This window comes from Drosophila biarmipes, chromosome 3R (assembly GCF_025231255.1).
Source record: "Drosophila biarmipes strain raj3 chromosome 3R, RU_DBia_V1.1, whole genome shotgun sequence".
In the NCBI taxonomy this organism is placed as follows: domain Eukaryota; kingdom Metazoa; phylum Arthropoda; class Insecta; order Diptera; family Drosophilidae; genus Drosophila; species Drosophila biarmipes.
The window spans coordinates 14,206,059-14,230,307 of record NC_066616.1 but is presented as its reverse complement, the minus strand read 5'-3'; the positions used below and the strand labels follow the sequence as shown (position 1 = coordinate 14,230,307).

Sequence of the window (24,249 nt, the reverse complement as noted above, 5' to 3'; positions counted from 1 at the left end):
GGCAGGTGGGCTGCATAAATTTACATGAAATCTCCAAAAAAACGACAAGAAAAAAACATCAAGATTATATATGTAGGAAGAAAAGGGAAGAATGCGGCATTTATGTATTCCGTTTTGTGTGGCTGCATCTTAACACCTTCAGCAGCTTCGCAATCTTTTTTCAATTCGCTGTTCGTTGACTTTTTTTGTGTTTTGTTGCCTGCTATTTTTTTAATTACTCTAAAATGTTCAGCAGCACCTTTTATTATTACTTTGGGCCTGGGTGTAGGTGTAGACGAAGGTGAGGTGTAGGTGTGCACTTCAGACGGCAGAGCGTGTGCATAATTTCGCCAACAATTTTTGTCATTACTTTTTTCGGTGGCATTTTTTTGTTGTTTGCGGTTCTGGTTATGGTTTGGTTTGTTCTCCCACCATTTTTTTTTAAGAATTTTCCCTGGCTGGTGCTGATGCACCGGCGACTGTGGCAACGATGGCGGCTGCCACTTGAGCCGCAAAGCACGAGTCCTTGTCTATTGTCTAAAGCATGGCCAAGTGTTTGTTAGCAGCCGCCATCGTCGCCATGCACCATCTCGTACACCTATTTTAATTGTCACACACAAAAAAAGCCAGAAGGATGTGTCAAAAAAATGTACAAAAAACCATGAATACATAAGGGGGTTAGAGGAAGTGAAAAAAAGGAGCCATGGGAGCCAGGCAAGTCAGATATAGCCAAGGAAAAGCGGAGATGAAAGTAAGAAAAGCCAGACAGCACAGACATTGTCAAGCAAACAGCTCAAGATTTTTTGGATGTTTACGCGAGAAATTAATTAAATATTAAATAATTAATGTGTGGTACCTAAAAAGATATTAGAAAATCTTTAAAATTGTTTCCTACTGCATTTTTTAAAATGTTTTTAGTCCTCGTATGATTAACAAGCCAATTAGATTACAAAATTTAATTTCATTCCAAACATTCAGAATGTTATTTTATTCTCAATTCTAAGATGTAAGACCCTTTTCTTAACTTTGATTAAGGCATTAGACAACGATCGGACAAAGTGTTCATCAATGGGGGCCAACCAGATGACCGAGACCCAACCCCTCGCCCAAAAACCACCCCCCCAGCCACCCACTCAGACCATCAAACCACTTGAAGCACAAAAGCCACTGACGCTGCAATTTTTGGAGTTTTTTTTTTCGTCAAGCGTTTATTATTACAGATTTTTTTCAGGCTGCTGATGCTGAGGATGATGAGACGGCATCGCTCCTCGAAGCACCGAAAGCAGCGGCTAAAGCAGCGACGTCGACGTCGCCCAGCGCAGCAGACAAAAATGAGTGCATCATATCGATCGCTTTTTTTTTGCAAGCTGCGTTTTACTTTCTCTGTGTGTGTGTATGCACTCAGAAAATAACTAGAAAATAACATAATTAATCTACTAAGGGATATTTTTCATTTTAAACAGAATGGATTTATTCAAGAGGTTTTTGACTCTGTAAACAGTCTCATAGCAGTGCAGAATTAAAACAATGTAAAAATCAGTTACGCTTTCGATCCTCTATAATTATCATTCATTCCCCTAAGATCAAAGTTTTTTTTGTCAAAAACTCACTAAAAAAGAGCCTTTATTAAAAGCAATAGTTTGTTGGTGTTTTTTGAACTTATAGTAAATGTTCTTAAAGTAAATGAAGTGTAATAAGCCGGATAATCATGGTTACCCCTGATATTTTCTCCCTGTGTATCAGTGTCAGTGTTTTTTCGTATTTTTGGTCTTTCTTCTCTGCTACTTTTTTCTATGCACTTTCGGCGGGTTAAGGGTGGGGTGGGGACAGGGGGCGAGCGGGAATTGTCGCTGGGTATATATTCATTATTTTTCGTTTACGAAAAATTCTCCCCACGCACACACCGACACCGAAAAAAAACCCAGAGAGAGATTGCGAACGTAATAACTGGCAAAGAGTGACGACGACGTCGACGTCGGCAGCGCAGCCGGCTGCGTTTGGCCCCAAAAAATACACACAACAACAAAAAGTGCAAAAAATGAGCGAAATATATAAGGTACAAAAAAGCAGCTACAACAACAGCAGCAACAAAAGGTTAATGCGTGCACTGGCCATTGCGATTGTTATTGTTGCAGGGCAGCAATTTTTTAACGGTTTCGTGGATCCCCCGTCGGTTTCATTATTTTATTTTCCCGGCCCTTTCCTGCGCCACTCTCATTTACTTATTTTTCCCATATTTTTGTCATTTCAATGAGTGTTGGATGGCAGCCCAAAACGCGATTGCCCGATTTTATACCCAGGGTATATTTGGGGTAAGGGACTTTACAGATTTTGACTTTGGTATAAGATCAAAACCGCAAAACCTATGTGTAAACATATATATAATAAACTTTAATATTTATATAAAATTATTTCCTTACCCGGAAATATATTTATATATATTGATAGAACGATAGTTCCTTCAAATCCATCCGTAGTATAAAAATGCGGATCCGAGGACATCGAAAAAGTAATCGCTTTCAGTGAAATGGAAGATTTAAATTTAAAATTTAATAGAATTATTACAACGTATTTTGAAAGTGTATTCTAAATTCAGTATATGATGTTGTAAGTAGTCAGCAATTACCAATATAATAGTTTTTAGCCAGCTGCTAAGTGGCTATTTGTTTATCTAAATACAGGGTATAAAAAGGTCCTTTAAAGCTCTTTTTTCTGCCTTTTTTAAACTTTGCCTGATTGCCGTTATATGCGTGAGTGAATGAGCGAGATAGAAACAAAAATAAAGTAAGTGCATACAAAAATGCAGCTGCAGCGCCGTCGACGTCGACAGAGGCGTCGAAAAAAAATGAGTGCATATCTTCCGAAAAAATGCAACTGCAATGAATGTGTGTGTGTGAGGTTGGGCCCCTGCATGGGTAGATGTAGGCACAAGTATGTGTGTGTGTGGGGGAAAGGAAAAGGGGGAGGGGGAGTTCAGGGAAAGGGTTGAAGGTAGGGGGTGGCGGGTGGCGGGTTCGCTGCGCACGCATCAAGTGTAGGCACTGTGGGGCGGACTGCATTGGCAACAAAAACAAACATGCAATTGCATTCATACCCCCACACTCGCTCACACACACACATGCACTTAATGCATTTTTAACAAAATTGCATTCGACGTTGTCAACACACACACACACACACACACTCGTTTCGTGCACAAAAAAATGCCAGCTTGGAACGGGGGACAGTTGACGGCATTGTGCGCCCGTCGGAGCCAGCGGCAGCGGCTTCCTGCTGCCCCTCCCAGTACCGCTCCCACGCCCCCGCCCACACTCCCTTAACCATTAACCCCACATTCCATTCCTCCAGTGAAATGCCAGAAAGGCTCCCCCCTTCGGCTACGCCCCTGGCATATTTAGCGGCCACCAAACACGCAACCAAATTGAGAGACACCAAAAAGTACATTTAAAAGCAGTGAAATGCCGAAAATCAAAATCCGATTTAGTAAACAAAAATGTAATTTAATAGGGGTGTATTTTTTAAGGGGGTCTGCTTTTTACCTTTAATTGGTATCAATTTAGTTACCAAAACCAGGCTAATAATACAAAGTGATATGTTTACAAAGTCTTTTAATTTTCCAAAAATAGTACAATTTTAAAATGAGGTCTGATAAATTCACAGTTCATTATTTTTGGGTTGTTTAACTTCAGTTATTGTCTATTTAATGTTTTATCAAATATTAAAATTATTTAAAAATAATTAATTATTATTATTAATTAAAAAGTTATAAAATTAATGCACACTATTCACAGAATACTTCACAAACAAAACTTGCAACTTACTTCCAATTTTTAAATACTATAAATTATTTGTGGACGGGGAAGAACCCTCCTTAGGATTAAAAGGTTTTTTATAAAAATCAAACAAAAAATTGTATTTATGTGCATTGCTTTAAATTATTCCGCCTTAAAATTACCTGGACATGGGCTTGACCTCCGCCTTGGAATCACACCTCAATTAACGTGTTTGCACAATTACCTAGCCAAATATAATTATTGTTAAAGCTGAATTAAAAAAGGCCTGTCGTCCCGAATAAACCGAAAATTACAGCCAACATTTGGGGGTGGGGGGGGTTTGTGCCAGTGGGTGTTTTATGTTAACGAATGTACATGACCAAAAGCAAACAAAAGGTGTGGGATGAACCGACAAAAATGCAATATGCGCATAACAACAACAGCGAAAGAAATGCATTTCAGTTGCGTCAAAATTACAGCAACAAAAAATGCGAAAAAAGCGCTGCACACACGCACACATAAAAAAAATCAACCCTTTTGCTGGCGCTGCCACAAATTAAAACAAAATGTCAGAAAAATTGCAACGCCAACGGAAAAAAGAAGAAAAAACCAGCGAGGGAAAAGGGTTTGAGGTTCGCCTCCTTTTTTTGTGTTTTTTCGGGTGCAAATGAATGCTCTCCACATGCGTGTGCAGCGGCAAAAACAACAAAGGCGGCAACAAATGCATGCATGTTGTACAACAAATGCAGCTGCAACAGCAGCGGCAGCGGCGGCGGCAGCGACGTCGACTGCGGCAGCGACGGCTGTTGCAATGGCAAATTGCAATTGAAGTGCAGCCAAAAGGTAAACGACACCAACGAAAAAATCCAAACGACATTGAAATGACATTTTTCATTTATTTTTCCAGCGCAACATCCTTTGCAGCGGGCAGGGTCCTCCACCACCCCCAGCCCATTCCCCACCCACTCCCTCCCCCTTTTTTCGGTTCTGCGCAATTATGCAAATTTTTTTCGCCTCTCCTTTTTTTTTTGGTAAATTATTTTGTATATGCAAAATGAGCAAAAATGCGAAAAACTGACGCCATTAATGATGATGCCACCGCCCACAGCCCAATCCACTTACGGTCAGCCGGGGTCTTCCCGCTCTTCAACCCCCCTAACCCGCCCCTGATCCTCCCACGGCCGCCCCCCCAAAAAACCATCAGCTATCATACAGTTTAACATTCACTGCCACCTGCTGCCGCTTTCGCTTGGCTCTTACTCTTGTTCTTCCTCTAGCCTGCATTTTTCATGTTTTTTTTATTTTTGTGTGTTGTCTGCACAATTTTCAGACATTTTCCAGACGCGCAAGGACTCCGAAACAAATGGGCGTAGGGCCGAGGGGGGTGGCGTAAAATGAAAAAAAGTAAAAAAGTTGCTATGACTTTGCCATCAACTTTTGCCAGGGCCGCCTCCTGTTGTGCCCCACAGCCCTCAGCGAAGGGCGCCAAAGAAGCTGTGCGTTTTCCCACCCCCCGCTGCCACGCCCCCTTCTTTGACGGTGCAATGTCCCCAGCCGCCCACGAAAAAAAGAAAGGGTCTCGAGCTCGTCTCGTTTCTGGTTGCGCATGAAGAAAAGAAATATTTCGTGCAGGTTCGGCACTCGCAAAAAATAGACATTGCTTTGGGATTTTAGGAAGGCTAATTGATGTATATATGTTTATTTTTATTAAATCTATTTTAGGTAAGGCAAAATAATACTCGTAAAATAATACCTGTAAAAAAAAATTTTATATATTTTCAAACACAAAACAAGAAATGGTTTTAATATTTTTAAAATTGAGAGTTTTTTTATTGGCTAAAATGTATTTAGTGATTTTTTCTTACAGCCTTATGTATTTTCCAAACTTTTAAAGTAATGCAGTCAAAAAAAAATTGATTTTTAAAATAATGCATTTTTTAAGTTCCTCTAATGAGCATCAATAATTTTTCTCAGTGCATCCCCAATGTTGTTGTCGGAAAACAAAGGTTGCCTCTTCCTGATGAGTTAGTGGGAGTCGAAGGAAAAGCGCTTGGACTCACGCTCGCGTTGGTATTAAGTGAAAAATGTTGATTCTTTTTCTCCTCTGGAGAATGTCTCTTTTCGGTTTTGTGTTCTTCCTCATTTTTTTGGGATTCGTCTAATGAACTTCAAAAACATATTTGGCCCCAAACTCCGACCCCCCACCGATCCCCGCTCGGCCAGACTCCCCTGACTCGTCATCTTTTGTCTTTGGCCAAAAAAAATGGCCACCGAAATGGGGAAAAAAGAAAAGATTGTATAGCACATCCTTGGCTTTGCCTTTGACACCAGTGCAGTGTCGTCTTTTCCTCGCTGCCTGCTGCAGACATTTAAGAAGCACTCATTGTCAGTCCTCTCGAGTGCCCCTGTCTCTGTGTTGGTTAGAAAGTGGGAGGGTGTGAGTGCCGAAAAAAGAAAGGAGTGCTTTCTGCTAAGCCAAAAAGGGAAGTGGCTGTCAAGTTCTTTGATGGTCCTGCCAAAAAATATTACCCTCGAAGCCTGAACCCACTGACGAAAATTGCCGGGAGATAAAAGTTGATTGACTTGCTGACTCCTTAGCGGGTGGGTTTCGGTGGGCGGCGGTGGGTGGAACGGTGTGTCGGTAGACCCTTCATCGGATGTTTAAGGAAAATCCACACAGAAATGCCAGAAAAACCGTATCTTATCGCAACACCTGAGTGGCTGTAAAGCAAAATATGACGTTTATTGCGAGTCTATAAACCAATCATCAGTTAGAGCCCTGAACCATCAATTTACTGTATTGTTAGATAAGCTCGATGACAACAGAAAAATAACAACAAAATAATCTATTTATTTAGTTATATTTATCTATATACTATATATATATAATATAATTATTTTATTAAGATTTTCATATTAAAAAGCTATATTTCCCATAAATAAATTCTAGTTACGTATTTTAACGTATTTTAAAATATATTACATGCTATAAAAATAAATTTGGGACCATACCTTACAAAACTTATTATATGCAATTTACCCAAAGATAAATATAAAAACATCACCCAAAATGTACATTAATTTGAAATCAATTTCCACCCAATCTCTTGCAGAGCCTGTGTCACGCCCACGCCTTCGGGAAGAAGGGCGTACAGCGAGGAGGATCTGAACCGGGCGCTCCAGGACGTGGTGGCCAACAAGCTGGGCACCCGCAAGGCGGCCAGCCAGCACCATGTGCCGCGCTCCATTCTGGTCAACCGGCTGTTCAAGATGCAGCACGACCTGGACCAGGATGTGCAGGACGGCGACGAGCCGGAGGACTCCAACGACGATGGGGAGGCGGAGGTGGACAGCAATGCCTCGACCCCGGCGCCCTCTTATCCAGCGGACTTTGCCAGGTCGCAGCTGCGCAAGCTGAGCCACCTGTCCGAGCACAATGGCAGCGAACTGGGCGAGGATCTCGAGCGGGGATCGCCAAAGATGGGACGACATGCGGGTGGCAGCAGTGCCAGTGCTACTCCCGGGGCTCTGCCCTCCATCCCGCTGGATGCCAATGTCCTGCTGCACACACTCATGCTGGCCGCCGGCATTGGGGCCATGCCCAAGTTGGATGAAACGCAGACGGTGGGCGACCTGATCAAGGGTCTGCTGGTGGCCAACAGCGGCGGGATAATGAACGAGGGACTGCTCAATCTGCTGTCCGCCAGTCAGGAGAACAGCAATGGCAATGCCTCGTTGCTGCAACTGCAACATCAGCAGCAACAGCAGCAGCAGCAACATGTCGCCGCCTACCGACATCGCCTGCCCAAGTCGGAGACTCCGGAGACGAACTCCTCGCTGGATGCCAACGACGCCAGCGAGGATCCCATACTGAAGATTCCGTCCTTCAAGGTCAGCGGGCCGGCCAGCAGCAGCAGCCTGTCGCCGGGTCACCACCCGCACCACCATCCGCTGAACAACAACAACAACAACAGCCTCGGCGTCAGCAACAACAGCAACCACAGCAGCAGCAACAGCCACCGGAACGGCAGCAATCGCAGTCCCCACTCCGCATCGCCCATGCTGGCCGCCGCCGTGGCCCAAGGCGGTGGCTATGCCGGCGGCAATAGTCTGCTGGCCTCCTCCTCGTCCAGCATTCAGAAGATGATGGCCAGCAACATCCAGCGGCAGATCAACGAGCAGAGTGGCCAGGATGGCCTGCGGAATGGCAATGCCAGCGACTGCAGCAGCAACAATGGCGGTGGCTCCTCCTCCTCGCTGGGCTACAAGAAGCCGAGCATTTCGGTGGCCAAGATCATTGGCGGCACGGACACCTCGCGCTTCGGCGCCTCGCCCAATCTCCTGTCCCAGGGCCACCATCAGGGTCACCACCTGAGCCACCACCAGCAGCAGCAGCAGCAGCAGCTGAGTGCCCAGGAGGCAGCTGCTCTAGCGGCGGGCAAGGGAACGCGGCCCAAGCGGGGCAAGTACCGGAACTACGATCGCGATAGCCTGGTGGAGGCGGTCAAGGCGGTGCAGCGGGGTGAGATGTCGGTCCACCGAGCGGGCAGCTACTACGGCGTACCCCACTCCACGCTGGAGTACAAGGTCAAGGAGCGTCACCTGATGCGACCCCGCAAAAGGGAGCCCAAGCCCCAGCCCGATCTGGTGGGTCTCACGGGACCCGCTAACAAACTGCAGCTAGACAAGCTCAAGGCGGGACCCCACGGGGGCTCCAAGCTGAGCAATGCCCTCAAGAACCAAAACAACCAGGCGGCAGCAGCGGCGGCGGCGGCAGCAGCAGCGGCGGCCGCTGCCACGCCCAACGGCCTCAAGTTGCCCCTCTTCGAGGCCGGTCCCCAGCAGCTGTCCTTCCAGCCGAACATGTTCTGGCCCCAGCCGAATGCCCCCAACGCCTACCGCCTGGACTTCAACCGCATCACGGAGGCGATGCGGAATCCCCAGGGCTCCGGTCAGCACGGCCTGATGAACAGTGCCCAGGAGATGGAGAACATGTACGACGGCATCATCCGGAAGACGCTGCAGTCCAGCGAGGGCAACGGCAGTGCGGCGGGCAATGGCAGCAGCAATGGCAATGGCCATGGACATGGTCATGGCCACGGTCATGCCCTGCTCGATCAGCTGCTGGTGAAGAAGACCCCTCTGCCGTTCACCAACCATCGGAACAATGACTACGTGGCCACCTGCTCGAGTGCCAGCGGCGAGAGTGTGAAGCGGTCGGGCAGTCCCATGGGCAACTATGCGGACATCAAGCGGGAACGGCTGAGCGCCGACAGCGGCGGGAGCAGCGATGAGGAGCACTCGCCCAGCCACAGCCACATCCTGCACGGCAGCAGCAGCAACAACAACAACAGCGATCTGGCGCACAACAAGAACAAGAGCGGAGGCGGTGGCGGTGGCGGTGGTCAGGCCAATGGGAATGGCAGGAGCAGCCGGATGACGTCGCGGGATGACTCGGAGACGGATGCCAGCAGCCTGAAGAGCGGCGAGAGTGGCGGCGGCCATCACAACCACAAAATCATGGATCTCAATGGGAGCAGCAGCAGTCACATCAAGTGCGAGGCGGAGGCGGTAAGCGGCGGGGGCCACCACAGTCCACAGTCCTCGCCCACCGCCGCCGCCAGAGCCTCCATCCTCCACGAGAAGCTGGCCCAGATCAAGGCCGAGCAGTTGGACGGGAACCAGGCGGAGCAGTTATAGGAGCAGCCGATGGCCACGAATCCAGCGTTCGCCTGGCCACCGCTGGCCGCCCACTACTACAGCTTCTAGGGACGCGAGGGGGAGGGGAACCACCACCAAATTAAGCCACGTTTTTTGATAGTACCCTACAAAACACTATATAGAAATATGCATACATGTATCTAGATCTATGCCAGCGATGTGGTAAATGTGCGCTGGCCCTTAGTTAAATGTGTAATCAACTGCAGAGGAGAAGGAAACAGCATAGGAAACAGAACAGAACAGCAAGCAAGCAAACAAACATACATTTATGCCCCGGAGTGTACAATGTATATTTTTGTTTCGTTTTGACAATCGACAAATAGGCATTCTCTTGTACAAACTTTCTTAAAAGCAAACAAAACATAAAAACAAAACAAATCTAAAACCTTAAGACCAAAAAAAAAAAGAAAAGAGGAATACTGAGCAAAGCAAGAACCATTTTCATTTTGCATTTTGTTTCGAACCGCATTTTTGTGTTGAGTGTATTTTTTTAATGGAACAGAAACAGCAGTCCAGCGGAGAAATACATATGAAAGCAGAAATATATAGCCAACAGCAAATCAGCAAAGCAGTTACAAGCCAACAACTTAATCGACGTCTGTTTGGATGGGTTTTCTGGCCCTAGAGCTAGGACCTTCGCACATTCCATAAGATACTCTTATACTCTTATGTTCCACATATATTTTTCTCCAATTTACACGGTTTTTATACGATTTCAATGCCAGTCAAATTGTCAGCTCAAATAGGGCCAAAACCCCCGGCAGGCGTCTTTGACATAGACAAAATGAGAATAGCCAGCAACAGCAACTACAATAACTACAACTACAACCAAGACCATAACAACTACAACAAGCAACAACATCAATATCCGATCAATAACAACCAACAAGCAAGCAGTAATAATACAAGACTCTACAATACAAAGCATAAACAGACACCAAAACATTGAAATAGCAAAATTCAAAAGTGAAAACCGAAAAAAAAACAAAAACCAAAACAAAATTATCCACAAAAATTCAACATTTTTTATGATTTCAAAAACAAAGAACAAACGGAAATCAATAAACAAAGCTGCCTTCACATTTACAAATTAAATAAATTAGTAAGCAAAGCGAGACAGAGCACACAAAATAATAATTCAAGTAAAACGCAAAACGCAGAGTAAAAAATAAGAGAAAATTCAAAAACAAGAGCCCCATTAATAATCTTTTATTTAGCCAAAACAAATCTAGAAAACCAAATTGAATAACCCACAACATTTTCCAATCACATACATATTTCCTTTTCCTTACAACAATGCCACACATATTGAACTAAATTAAGCAAAATTAAACTGTTTCGGTGTTTAAAAAACGTGAGAAAAATTCAAAAAAAATTATCTGTGTTTAGGCTTTAAAAACGGAAATTTGTATCTAAAATCTCAAGATTTTGGCTTAAAAGTATAAAAATAATTGTGAACACACATTTCATGTACAGTCGCCTAACCACCAAAAGCAAAAAGCATAAATATATAAAGACTTTATATTACTATATACTATATGATATATATTTGTATATTTATGTATGTGTGTGTCTTCATCACTACGCGTATACCTCAAACCAAACACATGATCATTTTGAGCAACTAAATATATTTAAATGTACTTATACACTCTACACACTCTTTTACAGGAGAGCAAAACATATTTACACAGTTAAACCCCCCTAAACTTTGGCCCTCCTTTCGACGTATCTATATTTCGTTTGACTTTGAAATTCTATCTATGGGTAAACACTAACTAAATGTCTGCGTAAATGAAAATAGATGAAAAATATATAAATGTACCTAAGAACATATTTTGTGTGCTAGCTAGTAAGTGTCAAAAGAAAACCATACAAAAACGATATACAATATATTTAAAAGGAGACAAGTGGTGGATAAATTGTCGGTAATATTTGAAAATATTTAGTAAATTATAATACAAGAAAAAATTATGGATAGGCAAGGAAAATTGTGGAAAATCGCAAGCGAGAATGCGTTTAAGAATCACCATTGAAATCATTTAAAAGCATTTAAAATAATTATAATTTCCACGAAGCGAATGGATGAACAAAAACTATTTATTGGCTAATCTCCCAAATTACATTTGATGTGCATAAATGTTGTGGTTTAGTATCAAAAACAAACGGAAAACAAAATTAAAAGTTAAGGCTTAAAAATGTAAAATCAAAATTAACTAAATTATGCATTTGGTATAATCGAGAAGAGTTCTGCAAACCAGAGGAATTAAAAAATGTTTATTATACGAAAAAATGAGGAGAAAATGTGAAGAAGTGAAAAATAAGCGAAAGTAGGTAAAGAATGAATGGAAATAAATCAAAAAGTATTTATTGCTAATTTAATTATATTTGAAGTATACATACATATTTATTATATACATACATATATATTAGACACACTATCTGTGATTAATAATCCAAAATTTTGAAGAGCATTTTCTGAAATAATGTTGGCTAGGCATATGCAAAAAGACAAAACCAATGGATAAAGAAAAACACACACCCATGTAAACAAATTGTAGACAGATCGGATAAAACCAACTAAACCAAGCACAAGCTAAGGGTCAAATGCAGTTGACCCCGATTGGAAAATCGGAAGCTGCCTTTGGCCAAAGGATTTCTTAAGCTACGGCACACATCACTAAAACAGCAACTGAATACTGAAGATAAAAGATAAAAAATAAAAAATAGAAAACAGTAAGCAGTAAGCAGAAGACAAACCCAATGGTACTGTTCAGAACATATATAGTTGTATATATTTTGGAATAATGTTTACCAGTTCAAGTCAAAATTAACAAGAAAACATAACGCAGTCTTTTATAATGCAAAATTATACAAAAGAAAATTATAAATAAAATTCAGCAACGTTTAAAATTAAAAGTAAAAAGATATCGATGTAAAAAGAAAGAAAATCAAACTTAAAATAATAAACAAGATAAAGTGCAATTATACGGTTTAAATAAGCAAATTTAAGAAACAAATGTTATCAAAAAACATGTTAAAACGAAGGAAACATATTTCGAAGCAAGTTTAGCTACAAATTCCAAGGCAACTGATAATGACAAGAAACATTTACAAGAAAAACCAAGAAAGCATACACACTAACAGACAGCAAAGCCCCCAGGGTACAGTGCGTTTCATGGCCAAAAGACACTAAATGGAATTCTTACAAAGCTTGATTTGGAGGACACTGAAACGCACTGCTCCTATGGGCACATAGCCCTGCCAACATCTGGAAACAGAGTTCAGGGTCAGGGATAGGTCCCTAACGAATGATCATAACTGCAGAAACCAAGTCGAGAGTCGAAATGTCAACCTAGTGGTAGGTCTAAACACAAAAACAAAACAAACCAATCGAGTGTATTTGAGTAACAGCTTGAGAATGTTGAATTGTATAGAATTTTTGCATGTTCACCTGGCGAAAGGGGCGTGGCTACGCCCCGTTCTTAACCCCAGGTGGACCGGCGAAAACGCTCAGGTACGTGTTTTATTTTTCGGAGAGAAACAAGATTGATTACCCATACATTACTTATTCTTTGTTTTACTACAACATAATAGTTAATATTTGTATAAAAACGATATAAAAAAAAACGTGAAAGAAAACAAGCTTAAAATTGATATATTCATAATATAATTGTTTAAAATGGTTTGAGAGCGAGAAGGAAGAAAGAAAGAGAGAGTTTCTAGCGTGCTTAATGAAATTGCTCATATTTGTGTATAAAATCTAATTTGTTCAATGCGAATCAAAATTTGCTGAATATAAGTGCATATATATAATTAGAGTTTATGTTCGAGTTTAGCTTAGCGCATAAAATTATTACGATTACAATTATTATTATTAATTATGATCTAAACGTAGGCAAATCAAAATTTCTTCACATAAAACAATCAACTTCTATTTTCAAATATTGTGTAGCATTAACTATGATTATTATTCATTATTGTATCGACTAAAAATATTTAGCGCGTTGTTAGCCTCGATTTATGGTTTGTACATATTAGACAACATTTTAATGGTATTCTCCTCTTTTTTATTATTACTAGAATTATTACTCCCTATTTTTATTGACTTCTTAAATGGGCAACATCATTTGAACTATAGTGCAATTGTTTCAAACAAAACCAAGCAACCAACAACAAATATATTAACATTAAAGATTAATATAATTTACAAGCTTTCTTTGCCGATGCCAAGAAGGATGAATACAGCATATGTTTACCGTATGGATCGAAAATCAAAAATCATTTTAAGTGCACATAACTCTTTTAAATAGCAGTTAGACTACGCCTAGGTTTTCCATTATTATGCGCACGCTTCAGTCCAAAAATTGAAATTCTTCACATTCTCATTGTTCAGACCCAGACATCACAAGCCAGCAAAAACTGAAAGAACTCAAAACTTTTCTCCTAAGTTCAACAACTTGAGCGACCGCAACAACTTAAGATCAGCAAAGATCACAAGCGAAAAATGCTAAGAAACAATAGCCCAGCCGTGAAAACAACCACAGAATAACAACAAACAACAAACAACAATAGCCCGAAAATAATTGAAACAAAAATTGAAAAAAAAAAAAATAAAAAAATAATTCATTAAAAAAATTAATTAAAATAACAAGTGGATAGCAGACGGTTCCACAGCTCAGATAAAATCCAAGCAACTACAGAACAACAGCCTAGAGTCGATTGTACTTTTCTTTTTTCTATCCACAAATACAACCAACAAACAACAGCAGCAACCACAATTTTATTAAACAATAGTACTACTCTTACTACAGAACTTAAATAGCCACAAGTAAATAGAAATAGCCACAGCAATTAACTTTAAACAAGATGCCCAAACACAGATACACACAGAGCCGTTTCTTCAAAACAGATTTGTATTCATAGCCACATAACCGATACAATAGCCACTTAATTAGGATCGATCATAGCCAAGCAATAGAATCAGATACAAACTCAGAATCGGAAATCGGAGACCGGAAACCGGAAAAAGAAGCAGCACGAAATCGAACTGCAAAGGCGAATCCATTATATCAATAATAGAGAAAAACAAACAAACATAATGCATTAATAAAACAAAACCAATTTTTATTTCAATTATTAACTTTTAAACACTACAACAACAGCTCCACACAGTTACAGTTACAACAACAACAATAGCCCTAGAAAAATAATATTCATAATTAATCAATCAATCAATCCGTAAAACCAACAACTTCAATAGTTATAAGCAATTGGCATTAAAGCAAAGCAGGAAACAACCGCAGAAAACTTAAATCTTAGCCAGGCAAGAGTTTTGAGAATACTTTTCATTATTTTTACAACAAACAAACAAACTGATGTAAGTACAATTCATAAAATTAGACTTTTGGTAAACTACAATACAGAAAATAGAGCAAAAAATGTTTTTTTTTGCATTTACATAATTACTGCAAAATTGAAAGAAGAACGATTTTTTTAGAGCAAAACAAATGCCAATAAGCAAATAAAAAAATTCGCATTATTATTAGCAATAGCCCATAAGTACAGCAAGTGTATTTAGCATTAAAGCTAAGGCACAGAGATTTTTAAACGAGAAACAGAAAGTGAAGAAAAACTTAAAACTGCAGCAAAAATGTGAAATTTATTTTGTTCTGCGTCGAAAAAGAAATCCAAAATAAATATGTTTATTTTATAAGTAATTTATAAACGTGAATTTTCGCCTAATTTGATTGACACAAAAATAAATGTAATACTTTTTATAAACCGTAAATGAAAATTTACAACAGCAAAGGCGTGCATAATTGTTATTATATTACACAGACACACATAACTAAGCCTAAGTTTATAATTTTCGTTATCTTTATTATTTACTTATTATGTTTTAAACGCAAAAACCAGATATATACAATATATATTTACGAATTAAACGTTTATTAATAAAATGGAAAATATTTTAGTTAAACCATTTGCTTATCGTTTCAATTTATTATCACCACAGGAGGCTTTCCGTTCACACACACTGCAGAAGATAAGAAAACCACATGAATATTAAATTAAGCACAGTCTAACAATTGCAACAAGATACTTAATACCACTATACGCAATAGTTATAATTGACAGATGACAGAAATATGAATAAACTAACAATAGCCCAAAGTAAATATTGGCCCTGATAGGAGTAGAACTTAAGGCAAAAGCAAACCCTTCTAACATGGCCAATATTTGCTCCATTTTCACATGCAAGAGATGATGATGATGAGCAACTACAATTGGCACTCAACAGATGCAATTACCAACACAACAACAACAACAACAATAACAACAAAAGGCAATTGAAACTTTACTTTCGGTTGATTGAGTTTCGTTTTTAGTTCAGTTCTTAAGTTGACCCTCACCACTTTCGAGAATTGTTTTGGCTCGAACCTACTTACCAATTCTGGAATATTCCGAACCAAAATCAATAAAGGCAGAAACTATCGCAGGCGAGCCAAAGGAATCGTACATCTAAACTCAACACAGCTTCAGGGACCAACTAAAGGAGAAATGATTTAATAAAAATTATATAAAAACAACTGGTAAATTACAACTAAAATGTAAACACAAAAGTGTGAGGCAAGAAAATAACTAAAGCTAAATCAAGTTTTGAGGCATATCTTAAAGGCGAATAAATCGAACTAAAAATTCCCAAAATTGTGAAACTATGTATGCTAAATTATGCAAGCCCAGAGAATCGTATGTGTGTACATAAAAGAAGGAGCAGCCCTTTTGGTAATCTATATACATACATATATATTATATATTTAGCGTGTCAAAAATACATCTAAAGGAACAAAAAATATCTAAGAGCAGAAAATACTTCAGGCCATGAAAACTTTGGATAAAATCTCATTAAAATTGTACTTCTAAGGCGAAAATGTATACGATATGCAAGGAAATTAAAACTAAAAGTGGTTTAAGTGTAAAAACATACATATTTGGATGGCAAGAAAGAAAGAAGATAATGGAGAGACCCCCTTAATTTACATAGATCTAATTATTATTTCGCTTTGGCGGTGACCTTTTGTGTAAATAATGAAACCGACACACACACGCGAAAGCCAAGTGGGATTCTCTACAAATCGAATATCAAATGAAAATGAAAAAACCCATTTCAAATTAGCAAAATTTTTGTCAACAAAAAAATGACCTAGTAAATGCTAAATTCAAATTTATAGTACATATTTGTGTATGTATGAGTGTATTGGATAAGTTCGATGTGAGTGTATAACAGCTATTATTAAAATTATGCTTATCACTTTTGTTTCCAAGTTTTTCTGTTCGTAAAAAAAGAACAAAGTCTAAAACAAAATTTAAAGCCAATAATAATGAACAACAAAACATGTGCTGAACTGCTGAATTCCAATTGAATTGCAACCAAAACAAAAAAGTGAAACATTTCGAAATAACTCAAATGTATGGCAAAAACATTGTAAAAAAGTATAAAAAACGAGAGAAAGTCAAGGAAGACAGGATACAGGCAAAACTGCTTACGGGAAAGTTAAGATTTGTGTATATGTGAAGAGAATGGACAAAAATAGCAGGTATACAATAACTGTCGCAAACCCAAACTAAAGAAATGAACAACTTGCAGGAGAGACAGAGGTAATACAAACCCCAAACAAAACTATTAACTTGTAATGATGTGAACTTGGAGCATACTCTCAGTATTTTTATGAATACTGTCAATAAAACATTAATTAAAGATTACCCATTTGTTTCCTTTCTATGATGAACTAGAGTAAAAGGGTATTTTAGATGCGTCGAAAAAGAAATCATTTAGAGCGGACCTTTCATTAAAAAGTTATAAGCAAATAGCAAAGCACTCTCTGAAACAGCCGATTTGCTGCATGCATATCTGCATCTCCCTCGCACTCGCTTTACCTGAGTAACTACTCAATGTGTGTGCCTTTTTTTCTTGCTTTATTTTAGGTAAGTAAAATATTGCAAAGTACAGATTTTTGGCTAACTATGTAAGTATTAAATCGTTTGCAATATCAGCTACTTAAAAATTCCCTTTCCTGTCAAGCCAAAAATTTCATTCGAATCTTGTAAAAATTCCCAGTTGAACTTCATTTTCGACCCGTTCAGAAATCGTAAATGTTTTTATAAAAAAAACCCACCAAAAGGAAAAAAAGGAAACATATTAAATTGGTTGCAAGGTCAAGGCCCAAAATTCGGAAACTCTTAGAATGACCATTCAACGACTGAAGTGTGACCTCAGCCCCGAGCTGACCACCTGTCTGCGGCTCAAGGACTGCGTCCGCCCGGACTGCTGTCCCATCCGGGATTCGATTCCCTACGATGCCGAGTGTTTTGTGGGGGACATCCGCAAGGAGCTGGACCAGTTGTTCCGACGCCACGAGCGGATGTTTGTGAAGCGCAAGCGGCTCATGGAGATGGCCGTTCCCAACCGGCGCTACTGCCGCTTTGTGCCCAAGTGCGCCTGTCCCTTTCCCAAGGCCATCGAGATGGTGCGCCCATGCGATGCCCAGAGTCACACACGCACCGAGCAATTGGCCCTGCCCACGGTGCGCCGGCTGCTCCAACGGCGGAGGACGGCCATCCTGGCCGGCGATTCGATTGGCGAGTCCATCCTGAACAGGTGGCTGCGCTACAGCTACATGTCGCTCTACAGTCGCCTCGCAAACACCCAGCCCCTGGTGAAACCGTAAGTTTGACACCCATATAGAGTATGCAAATAATAGAATATAAAGACTATATATAATGCTGATCTAAGATAAATGCCTTGTAAACCACTGTATTCTATAGATTGAGCTATAATAAAAATCCTTTATTTACGTTCACTTTCAGGAAAAAAAAGAAGAAGAAGACGGAAAAGCAGCTGGCTCGGCATGAAAAGTACATAGAAAAGTTGGCAAAGCCAAAGAAAACGCCAAAGCCCCCAAAACCGGTAAGAGAGAAATTCTAGGTAACTCCTAAAATATAGATAGGTATATCAAAAGATATAGGAACTTCCAGTTATGTGTTTGAATCAAAGAGTTATGTTAAGAAGCTATTTACCATCTTTCCACATCTTATGACTTCTTATTTGAGAATAATCCCAAAATAGAAATCCCAAAATAAGACTAGAACTAACTTTGTATGCTCTGTAGGAACGCGGAGAGGGTCAGTTCGACCAGCAGCGCCTCAACCAGCTGGCGTGTCCCAAGGCCTACTTAGAGGAAATCAAGCCCAAGTGGGAGCTGACCTCCCAGATGAAGGGCTACAAGGCGACCAAGCGGATCAAGCAAATATCCCAGCCCGTCATGCGGGAGAATGTTCACATCAACGAAACGCCCGAGAAGGTTTCGCCCAGTGCCCTTCACTACAAGCGTAAGTATCTTCTAGAAACAAGAACCTTTAACAAAAAATTAAAAAATATTTTCTTTCATAAAAAAATACGAAAAATATTAACGAATTCTTCATTTCATTACAAAATCTTGATTATGGAAATGAAAATAATTAGTATAGTACTTCGACTCTATTTGTCATATATGAATTGAACATATTTTATACAATTTTTTCCCGATTTCACTCTTCCCTTAGCGAGTGCCCGCATCAAGGAGATGTCCGTTCCGCTCACCTCGCGCGATGCCAACCAGGGACTGGCGGACGTCAAGGAGAATCCTTTTGGGATCGCCCCAAACGCGCTCAAGTACAAGCCGAGCACGCGCATCAAGGAGCTGGCGGAGCCCAAGGAGTTCGAGAACACGCACATCCGGGAGAATCCCTTCGCCATTTCGCCGGCGGCTCTGAAGGCCAAGGCCTCGCCACGCCTCATCGAGCTGGCCAAGCCCAAAGGCGGATAAGTCCCATCGTATTTGGCGTTCTAAGTTTTGCATTTTGGATATATTTGGTAATGAGTTTTCTATTAAAATTGTCTTTGGTTTTTTAAAATATAGTGTAATTTGTTTTATTTTTAATGAAAATCCATGAAACGATTGATATCAGGGATCTGCAAATATCTGAACTGATCCTCCGTCAAACGATTAACTGCAGGGATCTGGAAATGTCTGAGCTGCTCCTCAGATAATCTCCAAGTCCCTGTCATTTCTCGTTGGGTAGATATCTTGGGAATGGCCAACTCCTGGACTCGTGATGTGATCTTGGCGCGCAAGGCACGACCTGGAATTTGATATGGGTTCTTCCGGATGCTAGTATCCTCACGCAGCTTGGGTTTGGCAAGATTCCTCAGGCGTTTCGAGCTTACTTTGCGGGATGACTTCTTTCTTGGGACCTTTGCGAATTCCATCCTCTTCTGCCTTTTCTTCGGCTTTGCCAAATAATGAATCCTAGGAGAAGCTGGTAAAGTGTTTTAGAATACCAAAAGTTTAAAGATTTAGTATAGATTTTTTACCTTTGTAGTGCAGGGCGCCTGAAGATATTTTGTAAGGATTTTTTCTTAGCTTGAGGGATTTTCTTTTCATAAGCAGAAAGGTATTGTTTTTAGACAACTGCAATACCTTTCGCAACTTCCAGGATTTGACTCGTGTTTTTTTCCTAGTTCTTAAAATCACAGAACCGGAAGACCAGATATAGTTGGAGGAAAACGATTTCCGGTCTTCCAATTCAGTAATTTTTGAAACGTTCTTTATATTCGGCAAATAGAGCCTTCGAGTTTGAGTCCTAGAGGAAATGTGTCCCTTTCTGCTCGTCCAAACTGGTTGACATTTCTGCGTTGGAAGCGGCCCACGCGATCTAAAATCCCCTAGAGCTTTCCGGAGGTTTTCCAGGAGTAGGAGGCGCTGCCAAGAGGGCTTCTCGTACTGCGAGTGCCGGATGAGTTGGGAATAGCGTTGAAACATCCGGTTCCAATAGGGCTTGGGCGCCTGCCTGCGTTTTTTCGACATGACAGCTCACAAAAGGCAAACAAGGTTTGTCACAAAATGTTGGGTTTTTCTTTTGTTTGTATTACTTAAAATTTAGACAGCTCAAACTGACAATGGCTTTTAAATAATAATTAATTTAGATTTGAGTTTATTGTTATCTTTCTCACAGCTCCGGTGGAGTGGGTCCACTCAAAGCCATCCGCTATCAGTTGAATTAGTTTAGCAATATCATTTGATTTCGTTTTTTCTTTTTTGCTATTCAACAAGGTAAACAAAGTATAGGTCGGCCGTAAAAGTGGATCTTTGCAAAATCAAAATGGGGAAAAAATAATACATAAATAATTACAACATAATCAAGGATCGATGTGTTACTGCCAATTGGTAAAACTAAAGAATTCGCTGCTTCGATTCGGTGCGTGTCTTGGGGCGTTTCAATTGGACTAAACTTAAATATTCGCCGGAAATAATACTCAAATGAATGCACTGAAGACATCGGGGGACAAATAAAAAATTGGACGTATTAGAAAACTAAGAACTTTAAAGGTGATTTTTCAACAATTCAAATTTAGCTGTGGCAACAACAGAAACTGTCTAATGTCGATTATATAAGCGCCAACGTTGTTGCCCCTGATGGAGAAGATTTGCTGATCGCGCCGGCGATGACAGTGGTGGTGCCCGTCTAGGACATGTTCTGGATGATGGCGCGGGTGAAGTCCTGCGTGGTCGATTGTCCGCCCAGATCCTTGGTGCGCACCTTGCCGTCGTTCAACACCTTGTTGATGGCGTTCTGGATGATCTCGCCGTAGGTTGGCAGGTTGATGTGGCGCAGCAGCTTCACGCCGCAGAGCAGCATGGCAGTGGGGTTGGCCACGTTCTTGCCCACAGCCTCGGCGAAGGTGTGACGTGCACCCTGCAATAACAAATCGGAATTAGAGATAAGTGTGAGGAGTGGATTCGCACTACTACAGTAGAGGGCCTCGTAAATCAGAGTTTATGGCAAATTAAGCTACCGAACAAAAAATATGCAAGCTGCAAATTAAACTAGTAGTTAATGCCTTATAGTACAAATTCTCATTGCATGGTGAATATTTTTTGAAATAAAACATTTTTTAACAACAAAATATCTATATCTCACTAATCTTCAACAATAATAACTTTTCAATACATAAAGGCCGAATAATTAAAATATCTCTCTAATCAATATTATCTTACCGGCTCGAAGACCACGGTCTCCGAGGAGTAGGAGGCACCGGCCACGACACCAGCACCGCCCACCAGACCACTGGCCAGGTTGTCCACAATGGCGCCGTATAGATTGGGGGTGACCATCACGTCGAACTGGTTGGGGTTGGAGACCATCTGCATGGTCGTGTTGTCCACGATCATCTTCTCGAACTGGATGCGCGGATAGAGCCGGGAGACCTCCTCGCAGGAGCGGAGGAAGAGGCCGTCGCCCAGCTTCATGATGTTGGCCTTGTGCACGGCGGTGACCTTCTTGCGCTGGTTCTTGGTGGCATAATCGAAGGCGAACTTGGCGATGCGCATAGACTTCTTGGCGGTAACGATCTTCAGGCACTCCACAATGCCGGGCACCGACTCGTGCTCCAGGGCCGAGTACTCGCCCTCGGTCTGCTCACGGATAATCACCGTATCGATGTTGGTGTGGCGCGTCTTCACGCCGGGCAGACTCCTGACATGCACCACATTAGCGTACAGATCGAGGTCGTTGCGCAGCTTCATGTTGAGCGTCTGCAGGTCACCCACATTGCTGTAGTCGGGTGTGGCCAAAACACCCTGTAGAATATCGGTTAGAATGGATCAAGCTATTTGGTCCTGGCAAAGCTCACCTTAATGCACACTTTGTTCTTCTGGATGGAGGCCACCACATCCTCCAGCTTGGCACTCAGCACTGGATTGATTTCGGAGAGGAAGTAGCACTCGAAGTCCACGGGAACACTGGCTGCCTAAAAGATAAGATAATACTCTTATGTAAATATGCACTATTTATAAATATTTAAATTGAAGCCACTTGATAAATACTTAAACATTTCACATTTATCACTTGTGGTGCTAAGAATTAACAAAGTTCCTTGTTTTAATGAATGAAAAAAGTAGCCCCCTAAAACAAAGATTTAAAGAGGATGTCTAATAAAAATCTACAAATATTTCTAAGTAGCCACTTATCGCATACCTTTACGATGCAGATAAGTTAGGGTGCTTTGATTTATATAATTGAAACACTCGTGATCGTGAAAATTAAAATGTTATCAAACATGATTCAACCAATATTCATTTACATAACCGACAGTTTAGGAAATATTAATTAATATAATAGCAAACATTGTATAAAATGCGTATAAATCCTTTCTTATTTCACATTACTTTAAGTACTAAATAAACATTATGTTCTAAATTAATATAATTCAAGATATATTTAAGATATACTGCCCTTAGAAACCTTGATAACAATGTTCTAAAAAGATTCAACTCCCTATATTTTTTTTGCAGGACAATGATATGTTCTGAATAGATAGACCTTGAAAATGAATCTATCCTAAGATACACTGCCTATAGAGACCATGATAACCATGCTCTTTAAACATTCTGCACTGTTTTTAGAGACGACTTTCAATAAATGTGGCGATCTTTATGGGTAGCTACCTTGAAGACCTCCTGGAGGGAGTAGACCAGCTCGGGTCCCACACCGTCGCCGGGAACCAGTGTGCAGGTGGTCCTGTTGGCGCCGTAGCTGTCCTGAAAGACGGAAGATACTCGGGATTACCACTGGGGCGGGCGAAATATCGATAATAACTCACCGTAGCTCGGAGCGCCGACGTGGTGTGCACGCTACGTGCTGCCGCAGCCTAAGGGGATTGGATTCAGATGGGATTAGACATAGATCTGGCTAGGATTATAACCTCAAAAAAAGAAGAGAACTGGGCCCCAGTGCAGAAATATTCGCACAGCGCGTCGCACAGTGTTTATGTAAGAGCTCCCGATTCTCTGGGCCTTTACCTGCATGAAGGTGCGTCCAACGGTTCTCGCCAGCATCGACATTTTGCTAATCGGTTCGCTTGGTCTTCCGGCTGCTGCTCGAAGTTCAGAAGTGAGTCCTGTGGGCACGGGGAATTTGCTTGCGATGTGATTTTTGCTCCGGTGCCAAACCGAAAATTTCAATAGGACCAAATCGACCACGCAGACCAGCTGATTGCCTCTGGCTACCAGGGCTGGCTACAGCCGCCCGCGACCACGAAACGGCGCGCGTCCAGGGTTGGCTAACGACCAACTATCGCGACGTTGGCGGGCAAGAAATTAGTAACGCAAATATGGGATCACTGAAAAAATAAACTCTGGGAAGACAACATTTTCGGGGGCTTGACTTTCTTTGCTTAGCTACTGTTTTTAATTTGTAAAAATATATCACTAAAAACCTTATACTGATATGAACAACAAAATTTCAAATTAAAAAATATATATTAAGTGAAACTTTAAAAAAGTATTAATTTTATCCTTTGAGATAAAGTTAAGAAAGATAGAAAACACTGACAATTTAATAACACAAGAAGTAGAACTCCTAATAAACATGATAAAGCTGAAGCTAAGTAAACTATAAGGTTATTACATAGAAAACTCACTGATGATTACTGATTAAGTAATATATAAACTAAAACTCCTAAAAAACAGCATGAGCTATATTTTCTAAGCTTAAATTAGGGTCTTAAGCAAGAAAATGAATACCATCTACTGTGGATCGATCGCATAGCTGTACCAAAATAGTAAAAATTAAAACATTTTATTCGAAGGATTTTGTTTATTTACTGTTTTCGATAAATTAAACAACTAATAGATTTTAGCCGTCACTAATCACAATGTCCTTGAAGAACACC

The 24,249-nt window shown here is 40.7% G+C and overlaps 4 protein-coding genes across 4 annotated transcripts in view; 2 read left to right on the top strand and 2 right to left on the bottom strand.

Annotated features, from left to right (window-relative positions):
• LOC108031465 (mushroom body large-type Kenyon cell-specific protein 1) overlaps nt 1-17,240 on the top strand; it is an 80,877-nt gene extending 63,637 nt beyond the window's left edge. Inside the window, exon 6 of the mRNA XM_017104904.3 lies at nt 6,866-17,240. Within this exon, the coding sequence (XP_016960393.1) occupies nt 6,866-9,452 (2,587 nt within the window). The 3' untranslated portion in view covers nt 9,453-17,240. The remainder of the gene's footprint in view (nt 1-6,865) is intronic.
• A 329-nt stretch (nt 17,241-17,569) lies between these two features.
• LOC108031233 (uncharacterized) lies at nt 17,570-19,434 on the top strand. The gene is made up of 4 exons (XM_017104469.3): nt 17,570-18,201; nt 18,345-18,444; nt 18,647-18,866; nt 19,080-19,434. The coding sequence occupies exons 1-4, from the start codon at nt 17,723-17,725 to the stop codon at nt 19,340-19,342; spliced, it is 1,062 nt and encodes a 353-aa protein (XP_016959958.1). The 5' UTR covers nt 17,570-17,722; the 3' UTR covers nt 19,343-19,434.
• An 18-nt stretch (nt 19,435-19,452) lies between these two features.
• LOC122817790 (uncharacterized) lies at nt 19,453-20,383 on the bottom strand. Its single transcript, XM_044091014.1, has 2 exons — nt 19,891-20,383; nt 19,453-19,835 (listed from the first exon to the last, which is right to left on the bottom strand). The coding sequence occupies exons 1-2, from the start codon at nt 20,381-20,383 to the stop codon at nt 19,453-19,455; spliced, it is 876 nt and encodes a 291-aa protein (XP_043946949.1).
• Nucleotides 20,384-20,422: 39 nt separating this feature from the next.
• On the bottom strand, nt 20,423-23,738 carry LOC108031725 (isocitrate dehydrogenase [NAD] subunit beta, mitochondrial). The gene is made up of 6 exons (XM_017105395.3): nt 23,378-23,738; nt 23,179-23,226; nt 23,024-23,116; nt 22,210-22,326; nt 21,575-22,156; nt 20,423-21,272 (listed from the first exon to the last, which is right to left on the bottom strand). The coding sequence occupies exons 1-6, from the start codon at nt 23,417-23,419 to the stop codon at nt 21,042-21,044; spliced, it is 1,113 nt and encodes a 370-aa protein (XP_016960884.1). The 5' UTR covers nt 23,420-23,738; the 3' UTR covers nt 20,423-21,041.
• Nucleotides 23,739-24,249: the final 511 nt, after the last annotated feature.

Excerpts from the sequence above, each read along its gene's own strand:
- LOC108031233 (XM_017104469.3), top strand. The coding sequence starts at position 17,723 with ATGACCATTCAACGACTGAAGTGTGACCTCAGCCCCGAGCTGACCACC. Across the intron at positions 18,202-18,344 it reads ACCCAGCCCCTGGTGAAACC|GAAAAAAAAGAAGAAGAAGA; the intron begins GTAAGTTTGACA and ends GTTCACTTTCAG. Across the intron at positions 18,445-18,646 it reads CGCCAAAGCCCCCAAAACCG|GAACGCGGAGAGGGTCAGTT; the intron begins GTAAGAGAGAAA and ends TATGCTCTGTAG.
- LOC122817790 (XM_044091014.1), bottom strand. The coding sequence starts at position 20,383 with ATGTCGAAAAAACGCAGGCAGGCGCCCAAGCCCTATTGGAACCGGATG. Across the intron at positions 19,836-19,890 it reads AGGCGCCCTGCACTACAAAG|CTTCTCCTAGGATTCATTAT; the intron begins GTAAAAAATCTA and ends ACACTTTACCAG.
- LOC108031725 (XM_017105395.3), bottom strand. The coding sequence starts at position 23,419 with ATGTCGATGCTGGCGAGAACCGTTGGACGCACCTTCATGCAG. Across the intron at positions 22,157-22,209 it reads AGAACAAAGTGTGCATTAAG|GGTGTTTTGGCCACACCCGA; the intron begins GTGAGCTTTGCC and ends GATATTCTACAG. Across the intron at positions 21,273-21,574 it reads AGACCGTGGTCTTCGAGCCG|GGTGCACGTCACACCTTCGC; the intron begins GTAAGATAATAT and ends TTGTTATTGCAG.